The 14,121-nt window shown below is 41.7% G+C and overlaps 1 protein-coding gene across 1 annotated transcript in view; it reads right to left on the bottom strand.

Annotated features, from left to right (window-relative positions):
- Positions 1 to 9,468: 9,468 nt before the first annotated feature.
- PLPP2 (phospholipid phosphatase 2) overlaps positions 9,469 to 14,121 on the bottom strand; it is a 30,965-nt gene continuing 26,312 nt past the window's right edge. The window contains exons 5-6 of the mRNA XM_073660649.1: positions 10,865 to 11,041; positions 9,469 to 10,732 (exon numbers count right to left, since the gene is read on the bottom strand). Of these exons, the coding sequence (XP_073516750.1) occupies positions 10,601 to 10,732; positions 10,865 to 11,041 (309 nt within the window). The 3' untranslated portion in view covers positions 9,469 to 10,600. The remainder of the gene's footprint in view (positions 10,733 to 10,864; positions 11,042 to 14,121) is intronic.

Below are 14,121 nucleotides of genomic sequence, written 5' to 3' on the forward strand. Positions count from 1 at the left end.
AACTTCGGTTCTTTACCCGCTCCAGTCAGGCTGAGTGACAGCCTGTGCTTGTTTCACCGAGCACACCGCATGTTTCTCAATCCACCGTAACATCTGCACCTCACTCACACGCTCCACCAGTTTTTCTGGTTCACCATACTCTGCCCTCTCTCAGCACCTTAGCCAGCCCTCGGTCCCGCAGTTGTGGTCACATAAAAGATTGTTTCATCCTACACATGACAAAGCGAAGAGGTTGAACTCCACCATCTCCAATCTGTTGGCCACGGAAATGGTGGTCTTAGGCCCTATTTTTTTTAAATGTAAACACTTCCGATTGAGTCTGCATTTCCTGGATTGGCCGTAGTGGGACAGGTATGGGTCTGCGTTAAACTACTTGTAGTCTGATGACATTGATGCCACTTCGGTGGTGTTAGGCCCTCATTTAGGGCAATGTGAACACTCCTGGTTAGGTCTACATCTCCTGGGTTGGCTGTACTCGAAGAGGTGTGGATCTTATTAACACTTTCTACAGTAGTGAAATTGATGCCACTTTGCTGGCGTCTGCCACTAATTTTTTTAAATGTGGGGAATCCTGATTGGGGCTCCATCTATTGGGTTGGCTGGAGTGGAACCTTCCTATTCTGCAGTCTAAGTTGTGTCAGGTTGTGCACCAGTCCTTCCTGCACTCCTGATACAGACTCTCTGCCTGCTCCACTCCTGATACAGACTCTCTGCCTGCTGCACTCCTGATACAGACTCTCTGCCTGCTGCACTCCTGATATAGACTCTCTGCCTGCTGCACTCCTGATATAGACTCTCTGCCTGCTGCACTCCTGATATAGACTCTCTGCCTGCTGCACTCCTGATACAGACTCTCTGCCTGCTGCACTCCTGATACAGACTCTCTGCCTGCTGCACTCCTGATACAGACTCTCTGCCTGCTGCACTCCTGATACAGACTCTCTGCCTGCTGCACTCCTGATACAGACTCTGCCTGCTGCACCATCTAGTCTGTCCTACTGGGTCCAGCTGCGTCACGTCCGTTGGTCTGTCCTGGAGTGGCACCTGGAGTTCATCGGGAGCCAAGTCTAACCTCACCATCAGAGGCTCAAGTAAACAGTCCGGTGTTCGCTTAGTCATGCCCCTCCTGGCTCTCCGAGGTCCATGACACAGTAGTTCCACAAACCACGTCCGTGACAGTGCGCCCTCGGAGGCAGGGTCCTCTCTCCTGTTGTACCAGTCGGTGACCCCTTTTGACATGTAAAGCACAACTGAATAAATGTCGCTGTCACAGTAATAACAATTAGGCTATGTGCCCACGATGCAGAAATACTCAGGATTTTTTCCTGAGCATTTCTGCATCTCCCTCGCAGAAAAAAACGCATGCGGATTGTACATGCGGATTGTACATGCGTTTTCCTGCCAGGGACATGCGGATATGAAGCGTTCTTCACTTGCATTTCCGCATGCGGGTTGACAAGCGCTTTCCAAGCGATTTTAGCATCACTTGGAAAGTGCTTGTCAACTTGGTCACACTATATAAATCCATACAAACAGCATGGATTTATATAGTGTGACCCCAAAGAATGGTTAAAAATAAAAAAATAAATGTATACTTACCCTCCGATGGCCCCCGGTGTCCTGCTTTACACTCCGTTCTCCCTTGCCGGCAGCGGTGGATTGAAGGACCTGCCGACGTCAGCGTCGCGTGACCCGTCACATGACTCTGACGTCAGCGCAGGTCCTTCATTCCATCGCGAAGTGCCGGGAAGCAAGGAGGAGCACAGCGCGGGCCGCCGGAAGGTAAATATATATTTATTTTTTATTTTATTCTTTTTTTACAGATTTTTTAATGGTACATGGGTGTGGATGAGACTCTCCTCTCCTCTACACCCGGGTACAATCCGCACATTAGAATGCACCAATGACGCAAGTACAGATGCAGTCTTGCGGAATTAGCGCTTTCTAATGCAAGTCAATGGCGGCAAAAACGCAGCACTTCCGCAAAATAATTGGTAGTGCTGCGTTTTTTTCCGCAATGATAATCCGCAGCGGAAATTTCCGCAGCATGTGCACAGCACATGCGGATTATCATTGGGGGACATAGCAGGCCTTCTACCATGCGTTTTTAAGTGTTTCTGTAACGTTGTTGCCGCTGCGGAAACGCTTAAAAAACGCATCGTCAGCACACAGCCTCCTAGTACTTGTACTCTGGGTCAATTGATGGCACTTCCCTGGTGTCTACATCTAATTTGATGTGTTTTGGCAGCTTTTGGTCCCGTTTCTAGGTGTTGTCTATGCATTTTTTTGGTCCCCCCATTGACTCCTATGGGATTCGGAAATGTTCGACAAACATTCGGCGAATATCAATTTGTTCGGCAAACTTTTCCAAACCGAACATTGAAATGTTCGCTCAGGCCTACACATGACATCATCATATGGGCAGTCCAGAATTGTTTAAAGGCATAGTAATCTTAGTGTATGTAAATTTTTGACTTTGTAGTAAGTAATAAAAATGCCTTAAAACATTCTCTCTCTCTCTCTCATTATTCTGCATTTGACAAATATTAAAAATGATGGTAATCCTAATTGACCTAAAACGGGAAAGGTTTCTTCTGATTTCATGTCAGATATTGAGAAAAACATGCATATGTGTCTTTTTATATAGTGTATGTAAACTTCTGGTTTCAACTGTATATGAGTGTATGATGTACAGACATAAACAAAGTCTCCTCCTGTTTTTCACAAGTCTCTCTGGGAAGCAGATTTGGAGACAAGATGCTATTATTGAGCTATTCAGGAGACAACTAGAATCTACATGGCATATTAATCCTGTTATCTTTCTATACCTGACTCAGCACCTCTTCAACCGTACTCAGAGCAACAGCCCACTTTCATATATGTGGCAAAGATTAACGGTCCACTTTCATGTATGTAGTCATTTATGCTGTCTATCTCAAAGTAAGGGTAGCTATACTACATCACACACAGCGCAACCCGTACCAAAAAAAATCTAGAAATTATGTTGGGTCAGTCACATATCCAAGACATTCCTCATTATTCATTATATGATTGTAGGATACCAGCTATCAACAATAAGTATTCATATTTGTTCCTGGAGATGCACGGTGTCATACAATGTCTACTTATTGAGACTAGGCATTATTTAGAAGAATGGAACAGTCTCGCCAAGCTTTTTAGAAGGAGGTGATCACTTCACGTTTAGCATTTGGTGTTGGTGTTAATCCCCCATATAAATGGACTCCCCACGCGTTTTGCTTCACTCATCAGGAGAGCTCGGGTGCTAGAAGGTAAGGTAAAAGACCTGCTGCAGACTAGACAAACCCAAGTTCTTATGTTCACTATGAGAAACACTGAACATGATGTTTAAGGGTATGTTCACAAACAGCGTTTTTACTATGACTTTTCTGCACTAACTATCAGACTGTTGGCAAGAAAAACAATATGTACAATACATGCGTTTTTACATGTATCTTTGTAGTCTTTTTACTTGTGTTTTTCTTCACCATTCATTCGAATGGGTGAAAATATTGTAAAAACACTGAAAGGATTGATATGCTGCGGATTTCAAAAAATGCTCAACTACTCAAAAGCCATAAGGAAAAAAAATGCTGCTTGTGAATGAGATTTTGGAAATCTCATTTACTTTGCTACCTATTCCAACAATAAATTTAGGTAGACCGAAGACCATGCAAGCCCACATGACTCGTGTCATTTGTTCCACAAATAATGTGCACACTAGAGTGTAGAGGACTCCATATTGTATTACACACTGGAGCAGTGATGGCGAACCTTTTAGAGACTGAGTGCCCACACTGCAATCCAAAACAACTTATACATTAGCGCGCTATAGAGTCTATACAGTAGCAAAGAGCTTATAAGCACTGCCTTCCAAGCCTAAGATACTAGCCACCAATTGCTGTGGAGGTCTGTTCTTGAGAATGGAGAGGATTTTTAATCAAAAGTAAAATTGCAAAGTTGTGTGTTTTTACAACCTCTTTGCAATTGCAACCCTTTATCATGATGAGAATAACCCTTTAAGCCAGAGATGTCAAACTGAAACACACAGTTAAAAGCTTGTACAAAGTCGCGGTCCAACCTTGAAATTTGTTAAAAAAAAAATGTCTACAATTCAGGAAGTTTGTGCTTATCAAATAAAACTATTAACTTGGAATTATAGTGGAATAATATAATGTGTTATGTAAGAGCAGTAAAAAGCATATGGCCGAATTTAAATATGGAATAACAAAGGATAAAAAAAAAACTTGAATAAAACAGATAAAATATGATGCAAACAAAAGTGCCCCCAAACACAGTATGATACCCCCACAGTGAATTCCTCCACATGCACAGTATGATGACCCTACTGTACCCCCCCTCAATTCCCCCAGCAAAGAATGGTGACCCCATCACAGTATGATGACCCTATTGTACCCCCCTCAATTCCCCCAACAAAGAATGGTGACCGCATCACAGTAGGATTCTCCAACTGTAATCTCCACACAGCCCTCCATACAGTATAATGGCGCCACATAGTCCTCCATAGTGTAACGGGCGCCACATAGTCCTCCATACAGTATAATGGGCCCCACATAATACTCCATATAGTATAATCGGCCCAACATAGTCCTCCATACAGTGTAATGGGCCCCACATAGTACTCCATACAATGTTATTGGCCCCACATGATGCTCCATTCAGTATAATGGCCTCACATAAAAAAAAACTACTCACCTCTGCCCATTTCAACGCTGATCTGATTTCTTCATATATCACAGTCCTACCTGTAAGCCCATGTGCCATCCCCTCAGGACTAACTCCGCCACCCTCACCCTCCTCAGCATTTGCGCAGACTGATGAGAGGGCGTGTGTGCAGAGGAAAGTGGCCGTGACGCTAGTGCTGAGGAAATGGTGCGCGTGCCCACCGGGGGGGCTCTGGGTGCCCCCTCTGGCGCGCGTGCCATAGGTTCGCCATCACTGCACTAGAGTGTAGAGGACTCCACATTGTATTACACACTAGAGCGTACAGGACTCCATATTGTATTACACACTAGAGCGTAGAGGACTCTATATTGTATTACACACGAGGGTCTGCAGGACTTCACAATTAAGGAAGCTGGCTGGCACGACATTATTATACTGGGACATCGGAAATGACATGCTTACTATGCATGGAGGTAGGAAGGAAGTCAGGTGTGCACCTTTTCTGTGCGCTGGAGAACATTGGGACTGGACGTATCGATGACTCGCTGGTGCCTGTGCATAAAAAATTGAAGCCAGTTCCCATAGTAGTGTTGAAGAGTGCAGACAAGCGATGGCAGGCAAAATGCGCGGGACTACCGGACATGCACCTGATGTGACAGGCACACAGTGAGGAGAAATGTAGTATAATAGAGACCAGAGGCAGAGTTATCGTCCAGACAGCATCCTCCCCAGAGCCTGGAAGAGGTCATTTATATAAAAAAGGATTTTTTTTTTTTTTTTTTTACAAAACAAGGCATCACCCATGAGACATACAGGTAGGACTAGTTTCAGCTGTCTACAACCTGTATTCCCAAATTAAAAGCTCAAATGGGGCGACAGATTCCTTTAATCCATGTAGAGGCACAGGTTTTTACTTGTCCTTCACATACCGGTTTTTACTCTTTGCTGTCGCTGACCTAGGCCCATCTTGTCTATAGAGGATGTTGCTGAAGTCAGGGCCTTTCTTGGAGGTACATTTCTCGCTTTCCACTTTCTTGTGCCTTATTTTTCCCTTCTCTAGCTTGTGGCGTCTCCTGCCTTGGGCTGATCTATATTCAGCAGCACTGTGTAAACACCATGTACCATTGGTATTTGCAATTGAATTCATGTCAGTTTCCATGGAGCCTTACCCAGAGTTATTCTGCTGCTTCTAGTAGACCCGTGGCCTCACACTGCTGCAAGTTTACTAAATATTAGTGTTTTACTCATAAATTCATTTCACCAACTGGCCCGGCTTTATCCCCTAAATGCTGCCATTGTGTATCTTGCATGGATCGCTGGCACGTTTCGCTCCGATGCCATCAGCTAGGCCTACCCTTTCCAGCTCTAAACTGTTCATCTAAACACTGACTGACTTTCTCCCTTTTGTTCCTTTCTGTCCCACTGGCTTTCACTCCCTCCTTTCCCTGTTCCCCAGGCTCTCTGCCAGCGAGCGGATGCTTTCAGCCTTAGTAACATCCTCTCCGGCAGAGCCCTCTTCCCGTATTAGAAGGGGAGGCACAGGAGAGGGGAGGGAAACAGGTTCCTCTGTTCCTCGCACAGGATGTCAGTCTGTTCTACCCACCCTGGGAAAGAATTTGTCTCATACTGAATTGTGATATAGGCTTCGATATAAATATATATCCTAATAGTTCTGCATTACTATAGCTGTCCAGAAAGCTCTGGCTCTATGGGAATATAATGTTTCCCATGTTTGCTGTGCATAGCCATGCAGGAAGCCAGTGCGTGACCTGCTCCACATGTGGAAATCGCGTTCCATTCTAGAATTATTATTTCATTCAGTCAGGTATTAGTATCTCTGCTAAGTATGGTCTGCTTTCTAGAACATCATTTTGAATTAGTTTTGAACCTGTCTGGTCTCCTGACAAGTCTTTTTTTTTTTAGTAAACACTTGTATTACCCATCTGAGCCATTTCTTAGGTCTACACTCCTTTTTAATGCCAGGAAGTATATGAATAAATATGCTCTAGCACCAGGGGCGGACATACCATTTTTGCAAGCTGTACATCCACACAGTTGCCCAAGTCGTAAGGGAACCCACTACCACCTCCAAAGCAGGTGGAATTGTGCATTATGGTGCGCTATCTGACTGCAACAGGCAGGGGCATAACGATCGGGCCCAAGTAAGAATGGGGTGTGCCGACGCCAGCCCCGTTTTCAGCTGAATGTGAATCCTTGGAAGAAATTTTAGCCGAAAAGTATTACGGTACAGAGATCGACCAACTCCATGCACTGCAATAACCATATTTACTGAAATAGACATCAGCAGAACTGACCGGTCATTTTTAACTATTGGAAAGGACTGTACATTGAGGAAAATGTATCCATTGACCTACTGATATCAATAGTATTCTGATAAAACTGAGCTCGTTAAGTAGAGCTCAGGTCAGCCACATGCTAAATGCTAAAGGGAGTTATTAATACAAGCGATTATGAAACATCCATCTTCAAACCAAGATGAATTATTTGTATACTAGCACAATCTGTTGCCATACAGTAGGGTACCCCATGGTGTGCACCCTTTCTGCCAATAGTGCACAAAATGCATGTCAAAGCAGGTATATCTTAGTCATCGTAAATTACCCCTAAAATCTCTCCTTGGGAAGCAATTGAGAAACCATACCACGCCTACATTTGCTTTCAATGTAATAAGCTGGACCTGACAGACAAGCTTCTTTGCCCTCTAAATAACAAACCTGGCTGACTTGGCAAAAGACCCAATAACTAACACTCCATTTTAGATTCTAGAAAAAAAAACTCTGGTATGGGGAGCAAAACAACTTGGCAACAGCATGCAGAGGCCACTTCTATATTTTGCCAATTTTGATTTATTTCTTTTTTTGGAAAAAAACATCACTATGCAAAAGTTTTAGGCAGGTGTGGGAAAAAAATGGCTCAAAGAATGGTTGAAAAAAATTAGAAGTGTTATTTTTTATCAATTAATAAATGCAAGTATTAAGCAAGTGAACAAAAGAAAATTCAGATCAATATTTGGAATGACCAACCTTAGCCTTCAAAACAGCATCAATTCTTCTAGGTATACTTGTACAATTTTTGAAGTAACTCAGCCTCAGCAGAGGTGCAGCTAAAAATCTGAGAACTAACCACAGATCTTCTGCAGATGTAAGCTTGTGAAAATCGTTCTGTCTCTTCATGTAATCCTAGACGAACTTGATGTTGTTGAGGATCAAAGGGGTGTGAGAGCTATATCACTTCCAGGACTTCTCAATGCTCAAGACAGTTAATGACATTGGCTGCATGTTTGGGGTATTTGTCCTGTCCTATCAGCCTGTACTTCTCAACATTGAGGACACAAATAAATGATAATGAAGACCATATTTGCAATGGATGGCCAAGGAAACTACAGATGAACGACATTATGCTTACTTACCTTAGGAATCGGAAGATGTCCAGCAGTGCCTAGAGCTCAGAACTGGCCGCAACCACTGGGACCCAGCAATACCCATCTATTGTTCAGAGAAGTATGGCCAGAAGGGGCCTTCATGGAAGAATTGAGAAAAAACCCATATACCTTTAACATGTAAAACAAGGCCAAGCAGCTCAACTCTGAACAAAAACATATGAACTGGGCTGCACAAAAATGGTGCTCTGGCATAAGGGGTCAAAATGTGACATGTTTGACTGTAACAAAAGACAATTTGTTCACTGAAGGGCAGTATAATAGTGAGTGTCTGCAGGAAAAAATAAAGAATGGTGGCGGTTCCTTAGTAATTTCGGGCAGCATTCAGCAAATGAAGTTTGGGTTTGGTCAAGATTAATGGCTTCCTCAATGTTGAGAAATGCAGACAGATACTGATCCGCCACACAATACCATCAGGGAGGCATAAAGAAGAACAAGGAGTCCTACATGTGATATGGCCCCCAAAGAACCCTCACCTCAACCTTATCGAGTCTGCTTGGGATTACATACAAAGATTTGAGCAAACCTACATTTACAGATATGTGGTTAGTTCTCCAAGATATTTGGAACAACCTCCCTGCCAAGTTATATTAAAAGACAAAAGGGTGGTCACACCAAAGATGGATTTCTCTTTTGTTCATTCAATTTGCATTAACTGAGAAATTAACTGTTAACACTTCTATGTTTGAAAGTATTCTTCCCATACTTGTGTAAACCATTTGCATAGTATTGTTTATGATAAACACAAATGATGCCTAATGCTTCAATATCTAATACATTACTAAAGATAATTGTAATATTACAGGCTAAAGGGTTTGTCTCGTGAAAGACATTCATGGCATATGCATTGGAGAAGCCATACTTGATCAATAGGTGCAGCCCCCAAAACAGGGGTCCATATACTCTTGGCAGTATTCAGAACACTCATAGCGATGAATGGAAAAAATGTCCACTCTATGCAGGTCGGACACTGGCTGTAACAGGGGATTGGTGTGCAGGTCCCAGATGAAAGACTTGTGTCTATCAGACATATTTTAAGACAACCCCTTTTAAAGATACCTCATAGGCTATCTTACATTACGAATTACAGAAAAGAATGTTGACAAAATCTGTTTTTTCACATCAATGCTCTGTACTGATCAGAAGAGAAGAAAGAAAAAGCTATGTAGTGTAATACTGGCAGAAGGAATGTCACCTGGGGAAGAGAATGTATGAAAGTTGATTGATATACCAAAGCTGATAAATGGGGGACAGGGTGGGCAACACGCAAATATGCAGAAATATTTAACCTATACACCGGAAAATAAGGAGTGATTGCTTTACTTACAGCCCACAGACTCAAGTTAGGTTACATACACAGCAAAAACCAATATAGTAATTTCTTATATACAAGAGTGTTAAAGGGATTCTGTCAGCATGTTTTTGCTATGTAATCTGAGAGCAGCACAATATAGGGCAATCGGGCCTGATTCCAATGATTTTTCACTTACTGGATTGCTTGGTGCAGTTTTGATAGAATCCCTGCTTTATCTGTTGTAGATGTAGCAGTGGTCATAAAGCTAAGCGGTGTATAACCCTGTCCACATCACTAATTCACAGCTCCCTGGTTAACAGATTAGCCAGACTGACCTGCACTTGAAATCTAGTCCTGCAGTGAATTTCCTGCTGATAAAACACTGATTGTATTGAAACTACAAACACAGCCTAGTAAGTGACACGTCCCTAAAATCAGGCTCGCTTGCCCTATATTTACACTGTTGTCAGATTAAGAAGCAAAAACCTGCTGACGGATTCCCTTTAAAAGCAGTTCTTATCCTTTAACCTCTCCCATAGGTTTTGGCTTTCCCATTGAGGTGTAAAGCAGTGGTTTAAAAAGAAATCACAGACAGACAAACACTAATGCAAGGACCACAGTCCCGTATCATTCTCTCCATACTTCATCCTAGGGCAGTCCGTTTACACTGCTGAAGTAGTGACTAGAGCAGTTGAGAGGGCTGGTTCTGCCTTCAAGGATACCCAGCCAATGGCAACCACAGGCTAGCAAACAGCTGCAACATTAAAAAAAAAAAAACACAAGACTGTACATACAATTAAAAAAATCCCAAACAGTCCTAATACACAACCTCCCAACATCTTTATACAAAAAAAGTCACAAGACAACGCACAGTCTGTCACACATCTCATATACAGACATATCTATTTTCCAAGATATCTCCCTAAAGTTATATTTATATAAAAAGTTATTTGGCTTTTGTGCTGTAAAACAGGATAATCACAATTTTTTGTTCTTAAAGTCCAAGCGTTTCAAACTGCAGAAACTCGCATGATCAGTCCATAAGTTCCCCATAGGAGTGGTCAGCTGACATGGGTAAAGACCTCCAGTTTTAGAGACTTTAACAACGTGGTTGGTAGAGCTGAGTGAGGCACAGAAGGGTATCATGATCCAGCCAGGTATCCAAAGTGATTTTGATCGGACTCACAGAGCTGGAGACTAGGCTTGCTCTCTAGAGGGTCTTTACTACATGGCTGAAGAGGTCGAATTTTGAAGAAATCTGAGACATAGCGAACCTGAAATTAAAAAAGAATACTTATGAAACAAAGGAATGCAAAAATAGATTCCAGTGCAAGAGGAATCATCACTTACCCAGGGGATACCAGATTTTGAAATATTTACTTCTAAGAAAACATATCTAAACTTACATTGAGAGCAGCCACAATGGCACCTTGCAGAAATCCGACAAGAACATCACTCCAGTGATGTTTGTAATCCGAAACGCGTGTATATCCAACATAGAGAGCAAATGACAACAGGAAGAATTGAATTGTAGGACGAAGCAGGCGAGCCCATTTACCGCACAACCGTGCCTGGATATATAACTGAGAAGAAGGGAAGATATATTGGCACTAGATTGAAGACAGGACAAATTCGGATTCTAAGCTTCGGAAAAATAGTAAAGTATTAATGAAAAACTAAAATAAAAAAAAATGTAATAAGGAAAAAAAAAAAAGGAATTGATCATAGTGTAAGGTTCTGATTCATATTCTGGCCATCAAAGAAAAACTGAACAGACCCTTATTCTGTAATTGAAGGGCTTCCTTAAATAATAAATTAAAAAGTGGTTCTGGGACTCCATGAATCGTTTATTTTAGAAATACTGTAGGATTCCTTTTTGCCTTTAGTGCAGTTATTAAGATAATTCCATACCCGTTGAGTCACTTGAAATTATGCCCAGTCTATGAATGGCTTTTGAGAATGTGGCAGTAGAGATGAGACATGTGGTATTATAAAAAACAGCAATCATTTAACTCCCTGGTCTATTTATTACACTTACTTATACAGTAGGTAAATAAGTATTTGATACACTGCTCATTTTGCAAGTTTTCCCACCCACAAAGAATGAAGAGGTCTGTAATTTTTTATCGTAGGTACACTTCACCTGTGAGACAGAATCTTTAAAAAAAAAAATCCAGAAAATTACATTGTATGATTTTTACATAATTAACTTGCATTTTATTGCATGAAATAAGGATTTGATGCAATAGAAAAATAGGAGAAGTAATGTTCCAGTGTCAGGATCAAGTTAAAAATCTTCAAGTTTATTGCAGAAAAAATAAAACCACCACCATAGGTCATCAAATGCGTTTCAGACCTGCATCTTTAATCATTGCATATCTGTGGAATTGACTAGGGAAGCATTATATACCATATGCGGTCTATTCACATGATCGCATTGGTCAAATCCTGTGTGATCATATAAAAAGTTAAAAGAACAAACACAGAAAAAACACTCAAGAAATTTTAAAGAAAACATTATAAAAACACCTTCAAAATTAAGACATGCATAATCATTAATCGTAATGATAATTATATCATGTCTTATATTTCTGCCAGACGGTGATCTGGTATTTAAAATGTATATCCACCAGGATTCTCTGCTGAGGAGTTTCCGGTGGAGGTCACCGCCACGAAAAGGTTTATTAACCTACTCTATGACGATCACTGAGAAGGATCTGGTATCGCCTCTGTGTTTTTCTGTAAAGAGTATAGATGCTGCTGAGCACTTGGGTCAGGAGTCGATTTTCCACATCTGACAAATGCTGTCTCATTCGGATTTCAAGGGATCCCGTCGTGCAACCCAAGTACTGAATCTGACAGGAATTGCATGTTATCAAAACATACAACGTGGGCTGTATTACAATTAATGAAGTTACGGATAGGATAGGATTTTATTAGTAGATGTGGATGTAAAGGTGAAAGTGTTGGGTACATGATTACAGCATTGACATATCGAGTGGCCACATCTATAGAAACCTGTAGTGTGCAGACATTAATTAAATTCAGGTTGGTTGGTGACCTATGGTGGGGTTTTTATTTTTTATACAATAAACTTGAAGATTTTTAACTTGATCTTGACGCTGGAACATTACTTCTCCTGTTATTCTATTGTATCAAATAATTAATTTGCATTTTATTGCATGAAATAAGTATGTAAAAATCATACAATGGGATTTTCTGGATTTTTTCTGGAGAAGATTCTGTCTCTTTGCTGCCCTGGCTGTTTGTTTTAGGTCATTGTCATGCTGGAAGACCCAGCTGTGACCCATCTTCAATGCCCTTACTGAGGGAAGGAGGTTTTTGGTCAAATTCAGTCGCTCTGTCCCCTTTGCAGAAAAGCACACCCAAAGTATGATGTTTCCCCCACCATGCTTCACGGTTGGGAAAGTGTTCTTGGGGTTGTAGTCATCCTCCTCCATACACAGCAAGTGGAGTTGATACCAAAAAGTTCTATTTTGGTCTCATCTGACCACATGACCTTCTCCCATGCCTCCTCTGGATCATCCAGATGGTCATTGGTGAACTTCAAACGGACCTGGACATATGCTGACATGAGCAGGGGAACCTTGCGTGCCCTGCAGGATTTTAATCCATGATGACAGTGTGCTACTAATGGTAATGTTTTGAGACTGTGGTCCCAGCTCTCTTCAGTTCATTGACCAGGTCCTCCCATGTAGTTCTGGGCTGATTCCTGGCCTTTCTCAGAATCATCCTTACGTCACGAGGTGAGATCTTGCATGGAGCCACAGACCGAGGAAGATTAACAGTCATCTTATGTTTCTTCCATTTTCTAAAAATTGTGCCAACAGTTGTTGCCTTCTCACCAAGCTGCTTGCCTATTGTCCTGTAGCCGATCCAAGTTTTATATGTAGGTCTACAATTTTGTCCCTGGTGTCCTTAAACAGCTCTTTGGTCTTGGCCATGGTGGAGAGGTTGGAATGTGATTGATTGAGTGTATGGACAAGTGTCTTTTATACAAGTAACGAGTTCAAACAGGTACAATTAATACAGTTAATGAGTGCAGAGTAGGAGGGCTTCTTAAAGAAAAACTAACAGGTCTGTGAGAGCCAGAATTCTTGGTGGTTGGTAGGTGATCAAATACTTCTTTCAAGCAATAAAATGCAATTTAATTATTTAGAAATCATACAATGTGATTTTCTGGTTTTTATTTTTAGATTCTGTCTCTCACAGTTAAAGTGTACCTACGATAAAAATTACAGACCTCTCCATTCTTTGTAAGTGGGAAAACTTGCAAAATCTGCAGTGTATCAAATACTTATTTTCGCCACTGTATAGTGCCATCATATTCCACAGCGCTTTACAGACATCACTGTCCTCATTGAGTCTCAATCTAAATTCCCTATCAGTATGTCTTTGGAGTGTGGGAGGAAACCAACGCAAACACTGGGAAAACAGACTCCTTGTACATGTTGTGGGATTTAAACCCAGGACCCCAGCGCTGCACAGCAACAGTGTAAAACTACGGTGCCACCGTGCTGCCCCATTTACGAGCAATTATTTACTTCCACCGGAACGTTTAATAGCGGTAACCATAATCTGCGTGAGGCACGAGAGTATGTTTGACTCTTCACTATCACTGCTTCCAAGATAATTAGAAAGC

Source organism: Phyllobates terribilis, unplaced genomic scaffold (assembly GCF_046119375.1).
Source record: "Phyllobates terribilis strain yellow unplaced genomic scaffold, ASM4611937v1 Scaffold_1__5_contigs__length_1240528914, whole genome shotgun sequence".
In the NCBI taxonomy this organism is placed as follows: Eukaryota; Metazoa; Chordata; class Amphibia; order Anura; family Dendrobatidae; genus Phyllobates; species Phyllobates terribilis.